Raw genomic sequence first — 16998 nt, forward strand, 5'->3', positions numbered from 1 at the left:
CTGGTCAGATCACTATCTGCAGGGGGTTTGCATGTTCTCCCTGTGCTTGCGTGGGTTTCCTCCGGGTACTCTGAATTCCTCCCACACTCCAGAAACATGCTGGAAGGTTACTTGGCTCCTGTCTAAATTGGCCCTATACTGTATGTTTGTGCAATGGGGACCTTAGATTGTAAGCTCCGTAAGGGCAGGGACTAATGTGCATGTGTAAAGTGCTGTGTGAATTGTCGGTGTTATATAAATACCTGTAATAAATGAACCAATGATCTCTCAACTTTTTCTTCTTTTGGTTATGACATTTTCATTTTGCATAGTCAGAATGTAATACTTTATAATATATTATTGTTATATTTGTGTAGAATTCTGCTTCAAGAGTGGAAATGACTGTGATACATGCACTTTGATAAGATTGGAAATGACTGTGATACATGCACTTTGATGAGAGTGGAAATGACTGTGATACATGCACTTTGATAAGATTGGAAATGACTGCGATACATGCACTTTGATGAGAGTGGAAATGACTGCGATACATGCACTTTGATAAGAGTGGAAATGACTGCGATACATGCACTTTGATAAGAGTGGAAATGAGTGTGATACATGCACTTTGATAAGAGTGGCAATGACTGCAATACATGCACTTTGATAAGAGTGTTAGTGACTCTTGGGCGAGGTCTCATAGAACTTTCCATCTTTGAAACATAGATTCTTCTCCAGACTTATCAAGCTACTCTGTTTTTTTCACAGAATCCTCAGCAACAATAAGATAACCACACTGAGAAATGGCTCTTTTAATGGACTTCAGGAATTGGAGAAGCTGTAAGTAGCCGGTTTTATCATATGAACGTTGAGTTTAAATCAGCTAAATGCATTCCTGGGGCAACAAAATATGTGCAAAGTCTTAAAGTTTGTAAGCCCTCCTTAGCATCTTGTCTTGATTTGTATTGTAGTTGTAATGTCTTCCTTATATTGTAAAGCGCTGCGCAAACTGTTGGCACTATATAAATCCTGCATAATAATAAAAGCAGCCGCAGCCTGACTAGAAAAGCCTGTCCCCTGCCAGCACAATTTAGAGGAGGGCCCTTGCTCTCTGTGTGGAAGTAGTGGTCTCTCCTCTGAGAGGTTGAACACACCTTATTCTCAGTCAGAGCTGGAGCTGTCCAATCAGCGGGAATCATGAGCTTTGCTGATTGCAAATCTATTGGTCAGACTCAGCAGGGTGGCGGATATCATAGAAATGTGTGTGTGTGTGTGTGTGTGTATATATATATATATATAAACCCTTCCAATCCCCAGCCAGGTCTGAGTAGCAGGTACAAGAAGTATTTTTTACTGGAAGAGGGATAGGAAGGGGAGGGGGGGACAACTGAGGAGGGACCAGGGACTGCAAAATATGAGCAGATTAAACTTCAAATTTGAAGTGGAACTACGGGATAGTTTTCAATATACCCCCTTAGTTGCCGTCCATGTACATTTTACGTGTTCATTAAAACTAAAACTAAAACATTTTTGTATAACGTACCTTAAAATAGTTGATGATGTCATTGTTTGCAAACAAGCATGAGTGGGTGTGACAGACCAGGAGTCTCCTGGCCTGTCAGTCCGGGTATGATGTCATGGTGGGTAGGACAAACCAAGAGTCTCCTGGCTTGTCAGTCCAGGTATGATGTCATGGTGGGCAGGACAAACCAGGAGTCTCCTGGCCTGTCAGTCCAGGTATGATTTCATGGTGGGCAGGACAAACCAGAAGTCTCCTGGGTTGTTAGTCCAGATATGATGAAATGGTGGGCGGGACAAACCAGTGTCTTCTGGCCAGTTAATCCAAGTATGATCTCATGGTGTGTGGAACAAATCAGGAGTCACCTGACATTTTAATCAAGTGAGAGAGGTCAGGACAGACTGTGAGTCCAGAACACCCGCGTCCTCCCTCTACAGCCAGTGGTGACATAATATTACGACCTTGTTGGAAAGAAGTAGACTACACTGGGGACGTTACAAGACTGGTGGTCCCAAGGGAGAAGTGGGCACAGTGGCCATCAGTCTTATAACCTGGAAATAAGGGACATGGGGAGTAGGGACGAGTTAGAGTTAGGCTTTTAATACTATCCAGTGCTTTGCTAGAGAGAGTTATACTGACTTTATGTACTGTTGCCCAGATAGGAAGTGAGGGGAACTCTCCAACCTCAACACAGACAGAATTAAAAATACTTTCTTTTCAGTAGAGTAGGAAGGTTAGAACCACTCTCTAGAGTTTTATTTCTACCTGTGTCTTTGTTGCCGATTTACCCTCGTGTCTGGTGAAACCGTTGTCATTGGGACAGAAAGTGAGTGACAGGTATAGACATTACAGCTGGAATCCAGGCACAAAAGCTTTCAATTAAATACATTTTTCATTAATTCATTTTCATTAACGTCAAACAATACAAATCTACTTTGTGTGCTCAAATGCCTTTGCAAACATGGATATTACCTTTTAAAAGTAGCAGTGCCATCATCATATAGCCTGTGCAGTGAGCAGAGCTGTGGGAGGGGTCTGCAGGCCCCACCCACTACAGACTGCCTGCAGAAAACACCAGGAGGGGACGGATAAAGGACCAGTCACCCTGCACAAGCAGAGAGAGCAGCAGGGACTGGTCTTGATTACATGAAGCTCAGGAATAGATGAGCTTATATGTATAGATGCAAGGTTATAGATGCAAAGATGTATAGATGCAAGGTTTTATATTCGATTGCCTTGCAGATCAGAAAGAAATACACAAACACACCAAAATTCAAGAAAGGATATAGCTCTTATATATAGACAATATTTGCCTATTCTGAAGTTCATCTTCAAAGTGAATAGGTTTAGATACCCTTGCAGTGGAAACATATTAAAAACCAAAACCTTCAGAAATGTACAGCTGAGCCCCACATGACCCTCTGCTTTTCATACCAGATAAAGCCCACCCACAGCGGTAAGTTGCAGCTATGTTATTGTATCCAGGAGGACTGGTCCTCAACCCAATACAGAAACCGCAATGGGCATTGGAAGTTCTTCGTCTGTGGGAAACTCTACGCGGCTCTGACAGCATACATTACAAATGACGGAAAGATCAAGATGGACATTAGGCCCTGAGAAAGCGCTCGTACAGGGCTTGGCAGTTTTCTGTTTTCCACACGGGAAAATAAACTATTCCAAACAAATTTAAAAAATAAAACTAGAATCCATATGTCTACTTCTTGACAGGCCTCATTTATACCAGCAGTTTCACAGAAGGCTCCGAGGAAGTTTTAAAATAACGAAGTTGACTTTTTATAAAGATCGGCCCAGACCTGAAAAAAAAAATCCTACAAAAGTGTTCTTTTAACTCTTAGCTCTTGAAGGGAAGCACTTGCTAACACTGAACCATTCATTCGGCCTGTAAATGTGACTTCTCATCGTGAGGTCTCAGAACGTGATCGAGGACCTGCAGGATATTGTACGGCATTCTGGAATCTCCACACACACACACGGAGTTAATTGTTTGGATCATCACTGAGTCCACTGTACTGCGTGCTGGGCCTCCAGAACAGAGCTCTCTTATCTGCCAGTAATAGGAATCTTTATAGCCCGGCCAGCTTGTAATGAGCCTAAGATTTATGGCTGAGCTGCGGGTTAGATGGAGGTATGCAGAAATTGGGAAAAGCAGAAGGCTTATTTTGTCCCTCAGACCTAGAGGGAGCCCAGTTATAGGTTCCAGCTGTGAGATCAGGGGGCGGCTGGATAATTTTGTTTGATGTATGAAGTGAAGTGTCTAAGGGGTAGCATGCCAACAGTCCTATGCTGGCGTAATCACACAGAGCTTTATTGAGCTGCAAACTTTCCTGGTTGAAAAAATATACTTTTACTGGAAAAAAAAAAAAGTGAACTTGTGTATTGCTGCCAAAGGAGGGGAATAGAAAACAGCAAACCTGAATCATATTACACAAGAATGATCATACATGTTAGATATTTTGGTAGGACTAGGCACATGAAAAGAAGTGCAATGTTTGTGTTGCACAAGCTTTTATAGGCAGCAACGAGTCGCTGCTTTGGCCAGGGAAGGCACAAATATTAACATAAAGTATAATCTGGATTACAGAACGAAAAAAGAAAACCTCAAATAGAGTTCTTATTGTACAAAAGACATCCTGGTATCTTCAAACATGTGCAAAACATGATTTGCTTTCAATGCGCTCTACACCAAGGGTAGGCAGCTTGGGCACTCCAGCTGTTGTGAAAATACAAGTCCCATGAGGCTTTGCTCACCGCCCGTCTGCACTGGCCAGAACCATAGAATATAGATGGCTGAGCTTGTGGGAATGACCAGGCACCCACTTTTCAGGCACATTTGAGAACCCCCCACTATCAGGGTGATTTAATAAAGCTTTTGTGACACTTATGTGGTGTTGGGGTCATCTTAGGACGGCCTGTCACAAAAAGATGTGACTTTGAATAATATTACCGGTGCATACCACAAATTCAGGTAGTTCTTACATAATGGGGGTTATTCACAAAGCTGCCGAGTGAATAACCCAGCCGAAGTGAAGTGAGCCGAATGCTCTTGGGCTATTCACTTCAGTCTTCTACGGTTGATTTCAGCTGTACAGTGGCTAAAATCAGCCGTACATCAGCTGCCATTGCCTGCTTCGGTCAGCCAAACATGCTCTGCATGCAAGCCCTATCAACGCTGACAAAGTTTTGACAGGTGTTCGATCGCACTGCGGGCGGTGGGGCGCGGAAGCGGGGCCATTGAATACAATGCGCGGAGAAGTTTCACAGCGATCACGGTGCATTCCAGCAGCTACCGCTCTACAACGCACACGCTTTCGGTGTGAACAAGGCCTAAACCGAACTATTTGACGTGACTTGCAGCCATATAAAATATTAGAAACTCCACAACTTCCAAGTTCCCACCAAGAAGCAGACAGCGAGTCATCTCCCCTTGCAAATCCTGCGGACTGTGGAAGCTCCAGTGACACCTATGCAGGGCAGTTGTGGGGGTGTGTGGGGATTAGAAGTACAACAGAGCAACCAATAACAGCCGTAGGGGTATGACATGCATGCTTGTATAATGGGCAAAAATCTTTGGAAAACAACTGCAAAAATTCAACACTGATAAATTTACTATAGCTTCAAAAATGATTGGCCCTTGACTTGAGTGACCCTAATCAAATCCACCAGAAAAGAAAAGTCTGTCTTGCATGTGATCCTAATATCACAAGAAATATGCTAGGAGAAGAAAAATGTACAATATCCTAACAAATAATACATACTTACATTTTGCTGGAATTCATGTTTAAAAAAAATAAGACATTTAGCAAACCTTAGACTATAATTATTTTCATCATTTATTCATGCCTAAATGAGACAAATCTAAGCCTGCCTGACCAGCACAAGGATATATTTGTAAATTCTTTTTAAATGTTTCCAGCCATGTTTGACATGATTCCCCTAAGAACGGTTGTTTGGATGTGCTTGATGGTTGGTAACCATAAACATAACTTTTGTTGTTAAGGTTGAAATCATACAAATTTGGAAAAGTTATTTTATACTACGCAAGGGATCGCCATCCATGATTGAATTAACTAAAACATTTTTGGGCTACAGTGCAGTTGAGGGGAGTATCCCTGAAGATGGAGCCCCACTATTGTACAATTCTATTCCAAACCTGATCAGGTCCCAACATGTATGAGAACTCATTACGTATTAGCACAATGGCTTTTGATTCTTTGATGAAAAAGAGAGATCTGATACTTGCAATGCATTAACACTCCTGATTGGTCACTTGCAATGGGCAGCTTATATCACAGTCTGAATGGTAATTATTTTCTCAAGTAGGCCACTCCTCTCTTTCTACTGCTCCGTGTATTGAAAGATCTTCATTTTAGATATGTGCTGATGACAAAAGAAAAGATATTACTAACATTTTGTTTATTTGCTCAGCTTCAAATGGTTATAACGTTTTTGGACGCCTGTTGAGTATGCTGTGCAGAGTACAAGCCATTACTCAATGCAGATGTAGCAGGCAGACTCCCTGTCACCTTCTCCCCTAGACATTATTTTCTGGTAATTAGCCCCAGACTCTGAGGGAATGATGGTGCTGTGACAGGGAAGGGTTAAGTGGAGGGTAAGGAATTAAGAACTGTGAAACCTCAATAAAGAAGAAAAGACAAACACGCTACTGGCGCAGCAGGCACCACCCGGAGGCCTCACGGGCGTGCTACCGTATTTCCTAATATTCAGAATACAGTGAGCCTGGTGGTATGGAAAATGCCTGGAAGTTGTCCCAGAGAGTCCAACATCATTAAAACCACTTGTGAACTGAAAATCTATCCAAATGCACTGGGAGCCTCTGTATTACCAGCTCATTTATAACAATTTATAGGGATCCACTGTGTGGTCGGGGGCACATATAGTTAAAGGGTCAAGGGCAGTAATGAGGGCAAGCCTTTTTGACCCTTCTGGAAGTTGCCTCTACTTCATAAGAATGTATGTGTAACAGATTAGTCCTAACTACATTTCATTATTAAAGTTATTTCTTTAACAGTACAAATCTGTTTTAAATATTTATTCTTGTCAGAGCTCGCAGATGATTATATCCCAAAAGATGAGGTTAAGAATGCCAGTTAAAAATGTGTTAGTATAATTGGAAAGGAATTTCAATGTATATGCTTCACTGTGACAATAGTGACAATAGTATATATAATATAAAAATATATAGGTAAGGACTGTTGATCTGGCTTGTCTACTTGTGCCTCATAATACACATTTTATGACTGGCTGCATGTCACTGTAACCTTCTAAAGGTGTCTATAAAAATAGCATGGTTCTGATCATACAGCCAGACTATCACATAAGCTAAGCGTGCATGATTATGCATTGTAAATATGTAAAAGGGTGACAGGTTCCCTTTGTAAGCCGACATCCAGCTATCAGGTTTATAAGAGCCTCCCTTAAGCCACAGGAATCCATCCCCATGTGATTGGTACAATATAAAAGAAAGACTTTGCGCTCAGCACCTATAACAGCATTGTGCACTAAATCTTAAGGGCCTATTCACACCACATCTAGATCATCTCCAGACCAGACCAGATTGTTCCCAGACCCAAAATGCATCCTAATGTATCCCTATGCTATATCTGGCCTCTGTTCACACCAGCGCAGTCCGTTCCAGACCAGAAAAATAGTGCTAGTCTCATTTTGTCTGGTCTGGAATGCACTGGAACTGCGTGCAGTTTCACACCATTTTCCTGATCAGATCTGGTCCGGAAAATGGTGTGAACCTGCCCTAAATCATATTATATTAGCTAATCAGTAACAACCCTACCCACAGTATGTAAATACTTACCTGCCCCTTTGACGTGGTGCCAGTGAGCCTTTCGCGGATCACCCACCCGAGTTATGCCATGGATGGGCGATGAGCTGAGCTGGTGGAGGTGGGCAGGATCCCCTCCGCCTAGAGCGTTCCACTCAGATGTGCGAGGACCCGGGATGGGATCGCACGACCCTCCCGCGAACCCACAATATAGTCTGCACACGATCTGGCGTAAGATCAAAGGGGGCCTTCATTAAGTCTATTGACCATAGGGTTGTGAAAGCTTAAAGTTTGCAATATGATGTATTCTCCATTTTTCTTTTTATTGCATTGTATCTGTTCCGTGGCTGCGTCCACTGCTTCTACGTTGGGAATTGTTTCCCCTGCTTGCTATATACGCTTCTATGTTTGCTCCACAAAAAACACAAAAAAGATAAATAAAAGAATTTATAAAAAAAAAATCATATTATAATAGATAATTACAAAATTGAAGAGTGCCGTACTCAAAAGCTGACAAACAAGATATATCAACAAATATCCAATAATTAGTGACGACGAATCCTACCGCACTCCTTCCTGGTATGTCCCTTGCGGTGGGTGCTGTAGTGACTGAGGATGGAGCCGCTTAAAATTCAAGTAGTAAAGTATATCACCAGCACACCATGGTTCAGTAAGTGATCATTTTATGATCATGCCTAATGAAGGGACCACGAGTGGTCCCGAAACGTTGCGATGTGACAAGATGTGTGTGCATCAATAAAATGATCACTTACTGAAGATTTAACCATGGTGTGCTTGTGATATACTTTACTACTTGAAGTCGTGTATTCGACGTAACCTACGTAGGGTGGAGCTGGGGAGCACGGCCGGTATCGTTACCGAGAATGGACAAACAATTTATATTCCCTGGCTACTTTGTTTTATGCGAGTGTTCACATCTTCACATGTGAGTAGTATTTTAATAAAGCGTTTTTTATCATCTAATGGGTTGCACTATAAAGCACTTTCCATAATATGTACTGTCAAGCAGTCGAAGAGGGATATTGAGAGATCTGGAGGTAATGGGGCAAAAGGCACTGATAGTGTGAAGCACTCAAGAAAAGAGGTCCGATGAATGCTGGTCTGTTGAGCGGTGGGTTCCAATTCCTTGCCTGTATATTAAAAAGGGCCATGCGCTGCTAGACCTTTATACAAGGGTCTGAAAGGCAGGTGAGTGGCACTTTGAAAGGTGATTGTGGTGGAGACACTTGCAAACGTTTGCTCTGGTGACATTTTGGAATTCACTTCTGCTGGATATATTTTATACAAAGGTGGACACAGTGAAAAATTATTGTTCACATATTACTTTATTAGACTGCTTACCCAACTCTTATTGGATTGTCACAAAGGAGCAGTATCAATGTGGGTTGTGTATAATATATTGCATGACTTGTTATTACTAAGTATTGAATATTTGTTGATGTATCTTGTTTGTCAGCTTTTAAGCGCGGCATTCTTCAGTTTTGTAATTACCCATGTGATTGGTGGTGAGCCACCACATGGTTAGCCAAGATTTTGGTGTGAGTGAATGTCAAGGTTGGAATATCAGAGTTTAGCAGGTTTATGTGTGGGAGAAGGGTCACATTCAGATCTGTGTGAGATTAGCAGGCCTCCTGTTAGGTAGGGTGGTGCTGAGCACTTGTGCAAGGTAGACCCAATTATCCCTCTTTTCTGCAAATTTTAGGGCAGACTATATGGGAAGTTAGCTTAGAGAATTGCTACACAGAAGGGTCCTGTTGCAGAGAAAGGTCTGTTCAGCAAAGTGGGTCATTGGTGAGGTAAGAGAGTCCACTGGTTAATTGTATGGTATAGAGCAGATAAAGAGATTTGCTGTTTAGGAGTGGATACCTTGTTCATTCATGGTATTTGTTGCAGTGAAGTGTGAGCCTGGGCTTGGTCTGTTGTAGTAAGGAAATTAACAAGAAAGCTGCCACCACTGCATCGCAAGTCATATTAGCAGTTCAACAATGCAACGTTTAATGATGTGAGATGATGAGGTAGAGGGATCTTCCTAAAATATTACCTGTTTTACCCTTTTGGGATAGACGCTGCCTCAAAGAGTGCATAAGAAATGGCAATGTGCCAGCAAACAAATTAGTCTGACCACTGTCCATTATCCACTTCTCTCAATTTACGCAATAAACTAATGGTCATATCCCTTCCTACCCTTGTCCACTGCTTTCTATTTACCTGAAATGTCTGTGATACCTAAATGACTAAGCTCATCTAAGCATTTCAGTCTTTGCACTGTTGTATATACCATATGGTTGGTAAGTCACATATAGACTACTGAGCTTGTGCAAATGACTGATCTATTGAAAACATAGCCACAAAAGCAGTAATAATCATGTAGTGGATAGGTAGGCAGGAACAATTATTATTTAATGATATTGGGTACTGGATTGCATGTTTGTTCCTCTCCCATTGCAAGGAATTAGTCTAAAGTGTAATTGGGTTACATTTCATGATTCCACTGCTTCTAATTATTAAGCAATATACAGATTTTTTATTAGACTGGAGTTTTGCTTTAAAGCGATTCACTTGTACTTTCTTGGATTCAAACAGCATTTTTTTGTTATTTAACAGAGTTCTGCACTGTTTTGTTATGTGTTGAAATGAATGGATTTCTCCTGACGTGTGAAGAGTTTATTAGCGAGCGCGCATAGTAAGATCCGAATGATAAACCTCCACATCAGTTTATAAATATATATCCATGTTGGTATGTTCACAGGATGGAGCACAGATGCAGGGGAAGGAGGTAGATGGGCTGTTTTAGGCATTGGAGGAAATAAAAAGACAAATAGTGGCTGAAGAAATCATTCATCAGGGATGTGAACTTCTCCATGGCCTGAGATTTTTGACTGCTCTCGAAGGAAGTGACATAACGAAGAATACATCCCAACACTTCTCTACACATCCTCCTTCTGCTCCTGGGTCACTGTCTGTTTACACTGTGCTGTGTGATCTTGATTATGCTGTTTGGACTGAAGTTGCATGTGATGAAGCATACAAGCAGCTATCCTCTTAGTCCACCATAACACACTGGGAGGTCTTCTGGACTGTGTGTGCATTCCCTTTACTTTACTGCCAGTAGTACCATAGCAATACTCCGGACCATTTTGGGCCACCTTGTACAGGGTGTTGCCACCATTAAATTAGCTCTTGTCTTATTCAGGCAGAAAGTCCTGATAATACTGTGTACAGTAGCATTATGTCTCAAAGGTACCCTATTTTGATGTAAATATGGAATGGCCTGGTCAAAGCACTATGTGAGCTATATTTAGGTAGCATAGATAGCTATAAAGCCAGCCAAGACAGTAGGATCTCCAGCTATTACTCAGAAGTGGATATCTTGGTCTTTAATGTTGGGGACTGTGCGTGCAAAGCCTAAACAGAAAGTTAATGGGCTGTAGCACAGTGGAGTTAGTCAGTAATCACTACATTCAATAGTCTCAGTAGTTTCATTACTTCTTACTGAACTCCATTCATCCTTCTTCTCAAAGCCTTTCAAGTGCTCTGGAGGGTTAGAACCCTTGTTAGGTTTTTTCCCTGTCTGAATCCGCTTTGTTTGTCCTGGTATTTTGACATTAGATATACAGTATGTTAAATTCATATACTTGCCTAGATCAAATGTGTTCTTTTTTAGGTTCGAATGACACCTTAAAAAGATTTGATAGTGAAATGTTGATAAAAAAAAAATACATTTTGGGATCCCTAAATAATGGGAAACCAATACACGGGGTTCTAAGAGACAATATTGTAACACTTGGAATTGCAGTATAAAAAATGTTCAGCACCTCTGGGTGGATGTTACCCATCTGCACGTACATCGCTTAGGCTACTGCAGAATATAGAAAGCCAGCCGCTGTCCATCGGCTCCAAGTTTACCATCTTATGATCCAAACACGATCCTACGGGATGGGGAGAGGCGTTGCGATGTAGTTAACCTGTTCACGGTGACCACAAAATAGTGACAAGCTACAATACCCATAATCATCAATAAGCAATGCTTTAAAAAATACCTTTACAGCTCATCAATATAGATGTCGTACTGTGGAAGTAATTGGGTGGCCAGATCAGTTTTGCTATATACAGCACAGACAGCACTTGAACTTAAATATAAAATCACAGCTGCTAATGTACTGTATATGGTAGCAGCAGTAAAAGGGTTACCCCAGAGTGATCAAACAAGAGAGAGGTGAGTTAGTACAAAATTAAGGGTTAATAAGGGGCTAATAAGTGTAGTTAAAGGAGAACTATGAGGTGAGTGCTTTTCACTCACCTCGTAGTTCTAGCCGACCTGTGACAATGAGACTGTCACAGGTCGGCTCAGTAGATCGGGAGGTGAGCGAACACATACCGGTTTCGCTCACCTCTCGATCCTGTCACGGCTCTCTGCCGTGACAGGGGGAGAGGCTGGATTCCCCTCTCCCCGCTCCGATCTGCCAGCGCTGACTGGCGGAACGGTCGGGGGAGCGGGCGGGTACAGCTGGCTCTGCCTCTAGATAGGCAGAGCCAGCTGTCACTCACGCAGCTGGGCGGGTCCTGTCGTCTAAGTCAGGATCCACTCCGGCTGCGGTGTCTCAGTATACCACGATTTGTAGCTCGCGGTATACTGAGCTCAGGGTAACGGGAGGACGCTAGTTTGTGTCCTCCCGTTACCCTAAGGAGAACTATGGGGAAAAACACTGACCCCATAGTTCTCCTTTAATTTTCTTTTTTACAATCTACACGCTAATAAAGAAATAAATAGCAGGACTGAGCTATAATATTCAAAGTATAGCTCTGCAGATTAGACTCTCCCAGTGGCTCTCCCAGTGTAATCAGCATTGCTCTGCTGTCAGTTTGACAGCTAGTGCACTGCGCTCTGTTTATCAGGATCAGTGTCAGCATTCCTGACAAAGAGTGGGTGGATGTCACACTGATAGCAGTCCATGAATTACACTAGGAGGGCTGATCTTTCAATGTAATCTGCAGGACTGAGCTGCCAATTTGACATCTTAGACCTGCAAAGTGCAGAAGATGGTTCAGCAATGGAAAAGCTACCAACCCAGCTGCACCTCCCTAGCACAGTGCCCAATCCTGCCTTGGCCCAATCCTCCCCCTATCTCCTGCAAGTGCTGTCCCCTATACTTCAGGGTTTAATTCCTATAGAGAACCCAACAGGGGGCAAGTGACACTACTGTCTTTAGAAGTACAAAATATGTCAGGTGGGGAAAATAAGATCTTGTTTTTTGGTGAAGACATCTTGACTTGGGTGGTGAAATTACACAAACTCTGCCAAAATCAAGCTAGGATAACTGGTTTTGAACCTGCTCTTTAAGTGGGTAATAAATCTTACAATATTAAAGGTATTACAGCCATCTTAACAGAGGTCATTTTTTTCATGGGTTGTGGGTTTAGCTAAAGCAGTCTAGCTAATGACATACATTCTGAACCTCCCACAGAACCCACTGTTTATGCATCTTGTTTCATGTGCATCAGGCAAGCACTTAACATAGATCCATATATTACCAAATTAGTCCATGAAAAATGGAGGTAAGGAATTTTCTATGTCATAGGGTTACTGCGTGGAAGCATTTGCATTAAGTGTTCAGGGCAAGGACCATCTGGTAAAAAAATGAAGGCTACATGGTATTATTCCTAAAGGATTGTGACCACATTCCAGTGAACCTTGCATACTTATCAATGTGTCTGTAAGTTTAAGAGCATAGTTTATGGCGGTTCACTCTCCCACACATATACTCACACACTTAACACCTGGCTATGAGTGTTGGACCCATCTATAAAAGCCACCTACGTGTTAGGTCTCTCACCAACAAGGTTTTTCTGAGGTCTATTTTATGTTGGTGAAAGCCGTTCATCTAATGAACTCTTATTTGTTTAGAAAGGGTGAAAGAAGAATGAACCGTTAACACTTGTAAACAGGCTCATCAGTGTCTATCACATTTTGCTTATCTTGATCCTGAACAGTATAGCAGCCAGTTCCCTGGAGAAGTGATGCAAACAGCCCCTTGTGTCTGACCTTTACATGATGTTTATTCCTTCATATAAACATTCAGAGCTGAGATGCAGGGAAACAATAGTGGATGGTATGAGCAGAATGTTATTAGGAATGACAGATGCTGGTACAGTTATGAAAGCTGCTTCCATATAGCTTTGTCCCTATGGTCCATACAATCAATGTACAAATCTGTGAACACTTGCATGGAAAGATGATCATGCATATGACTGATTGGGCAGTGCATTGGATCAGTGCTTAGTACTTCTGCCTTGCAGTACCAAGATCCCCAGTTTGAATTTAAGGTTTGGCCAGAATACTATCTGCAATGAATTTGCAAGTTCTCCCTGTGCTGGCATGGGTTTCCTCCTACACTCTGAAGACATGCAGGTAGGTTAATTGGTTCTGTCTCAATTGCCTGTAGATTACAGGGCTGTCCCTACACTAATCGCCGGCTGGGGGTGGGGCGGCATGCTATCAGCTAATGTTTGTTCCCAGGAAGGGGGGGCCATGGTTGGGATGCTATCATTTGCTGAACATTTCGGGGGTGGGCAGTGATTGGGGTGCTATCAGCTACTTATCTTTGGGGGCTGGTATCAAGTGTGTGTGGTCAGCGGCTCTGCCCAGCGTCCCGTCCAGCTCACTGACATCACTGGTTGCCAGGATCTTGGCAGCCAGAGCTCCCGGCAACTGGTGACGCCAGTGAGCTGGACGGAAAGCCGGCCAGAGCATCACAGGTTGCTAAGATATCTTAGCAACCTGTGATGCTGTAGCCGGCTAAGATCTCTTAGCAACCTAGGACGCTGTGGCCACCCCCCTTCTGATCCTCTAGCTTCAGCACTTTCAGAGTCACTGACCCACAACAAGTGCAAGGTGGCAGCTCAGGCAACAAGACTTTTTGGAGAGGTCAGCAAAGGCAGCCTCTGCGTTTCTTGTCTAGGTTTCTTTAATTTGCCATTGAATGCTATTTTGTTTTGTTTTTTGCTCAAAGGGGAAGCACTTTTTTTTTAGCCTGCCATCTTTATGAAAACCCCACTATCAATTTTCACTAAGTTATTGTACTTTCTATTAATTGTTTATTGATTCACTGGCAATACTTTAATTTGTTGCAAAGTTGACTAATTTGTGGCTAACAGAAGCCCAGAGAGCTGGACATTCTGGTGTAATGTTGAATAGGAAAGCATAGTTGCCACCTTTCTGATATCAAGGAACAGTCCCTAAAGTTTGGGGAAAGACTAATAATAGGATCTAACCCATGATATTCCAAACAATTAATAATACTAACAGCCACATCTCACAGGTAGGATTTAAAGCTGAATCTTTTATTTAACCCTTTGGGTTTGTCCATATTCAGCCTAAATATTGGGAACACTTCTCTCTATTGCAGGATCCGTTCCAAGTCTTTATACTCTGGTATTCGCAGCTCCTCCATCCTCTGTAATCATGTGCATGAACATGAATTTTCTATTCTTCCAACACAGTACTAAGCAAGTGTTTCTATTTTTCTGGCAACTAAATTGAAGTATGACAGTATAGTAGTTCTATCTCTTTTTTTTAACCTCTGCAATTCACAGTAAGGGATAAGTCTTCGCTAATTACTCCCATGACACTGAAGCCATACTATGCACTTAGCAGCAAGTGCCATGCTTTATTTATTTTTTACAGGTATTGAATAGCGCCAACAATTTTATACAACGCTTTTCATACAGCACAAACACATCAGTCCCACATAAGGTCCCCATTGCACACACATACAGGGCCAATTTAGCCAAGAGCCGATTAGCCCACCAGCAAGTCTTTGGGATGAGGGAGGCAGAGGCGTCACAAGGGGGGTGCGGCCCACATCGAGTGACACCATCAGATGGGGGTGACACTAAAATGACTGACAGTCATTTTGGTGTCACCCCCTCTGAAAAGTCAGGAGCTCGTTCATGGACCAAGAGCTCGACAGCTGCACGAGAGAGGAGGGGACCCGGCAACAGTACATTTGCTGCTCATCTTGAAAGGCCTCAACACATGCTATTTGAATCAACAGGCAATATCTCTATTGCTCAGTTTTCTCCTGCGGCCCCCTAGGGAGAACCAAGGTCATGACAATTGAGGCCTCTGCAGTCCTGTTTTGCTCACTCCAATGGGAGAATAGCTGCTGCTATATTCATATATGGTTACAATCATCCACATAATATGTTCCTCCTGTTGAAGCCAGGGCTGTGGCGAAACGCATAGAGGATTCTCCACAACAGGAACAGTGCATTGATTCCAACTAAGGACTCATTGATCATAACTTGTCATCATCTGTATATGAGTATATGAGGTTTATGCTTATCAAGTTTTTAGGCTGAGCCCCAATATGCATAAATATTTTTATGTTTCATATTTTTAATGTCTTTAATAAAATATGATATTTTTACACAATTTTAAGTGTCTGTGAAGGTCCTATAATTGCCTAACAAGCCCTCCATGACTTCCAGCCCTTAGCCTTATGGCTTCAGAACTGTCTCTTTTGTCTACATATTGCTTTATGGGTGTGGCTGTAGGACCTTCCCCTCTTGAACATAATCTTATTACTTAACTGGTGCTAGTTTTACACATCATATATTAAAGCTGAACTCTGGGACAAGAAAATATTGTTTCCATACAAGAGGCATGTGTATTGTTACTTGAATCTTGTTGAGCTTTGTGTATTTCTTCCAGATCTGTGCAGTAATCCAGCATTAAACCTTTCCTCTGTGCAGCAGCTTCCTGTAATAAAGACCGGCCACTGCTGCTCTCTCTCCAGTGACTGGTCTTGTATTCACCCCCCCTCTAGTTTTATATAGGAAGCCTGTAGTGGGTGGGGACTGCTGGGCTCTGCTCAAGGTAAAACCTGTGTTTGCCCATAGATTTGGTGACACAAAGTGGATTCATATCCCTTGTGACTGTTGCCGAATATATATAAAGGTTTTTCTGTCCGGAGTTCATCTTTAAACCGAATTTTTACAAAATGCAGGCAAGCTTTGGACCTGATTTAAAGTTTTGATGACTGAAGGCAGATGCTATTGCACCTGGCAAGTTTCTGAAATATATAACTGCATCTGACCTTATACTGCAGCTGGCATTTGCCCATTACCAGGCCTGTGGGCCTATGAAATTAGCATATACACACAGATGTGGCCCTTCTGTGACCACATTTTCAAAACACAAAAGGTTGCAGAGACTGCAGCCTAATAGGTGAAGAAAGATTGCATCATCATGACTACCTGTGGCATCATCATGACTACCAGTGGCATCATCAAGACTACCTGTGACAACATCAAGACTACCAGTGGCATCATCAAGACTACCTGTGACAACATCAAGACCGCCTGTGGCAATCATCAAAACTACCTGTGGCATCATCAAGACTATCTGTGGCATCATCAAGACTACCTGTGGCATCATCAAGACTACCAGTGGCATCATCAAGACTACCTGTGGCATCATCAAGACTACCAGTGGCATCATCAAGACTACCTGTGACAACATCAAGACCGCCTGTGGCAATCATCAAAACTACCCGTGGCATCATCAAGACTACCTGTGGCATCATCAAGACTACCTGTGGCATCATCAAGACTACCTGTGGCTTGCAACAGGTTATAAAAGCATCTGACCTGTTTGCCT

At 42.4% G+C, this 16998-nt stretch overlaps 1 protein-coding gene across 1 annotated transcript in view; it reads left to right on the top strand.

Annotated features, from left to right (window-relative positions):
* Positions 1–747: 747 nt before the first annotated feature.
* The window catches only part of ADGRA2 (adhesion G protein-coupled receptor A2), a gene marked incomplete at its 5' end in the record, with an annotated part of 74955 nt that continues 58704 nt past the window's right edge, over positions 748–16998 (top strand). The window contains one exon of the mRNA XM_018572977.1: positions 748–819. Coding sequence (XP_018428479.1) covers positions 748–819 — 72 coding nt within the window. The remainder of the gene's footprint in view (positions 820–16998) is intronic.

Source organism: Nanorana parkeri, unplaced genomic scaffold, assembly GCF_000935625.1.
Source record: "Nanorana parkeri isolate BGI_ZX_2015 unplaced genomic scaffold, ASM93562v1 scaffold2192, whole genome shotgun sequence".
Lineage (NCBI taxonomy): Eukaryota > Metazoa > Chordata > Amphibia > Anura > Dicroglossidae > Nanorana > Nanorana parkeri.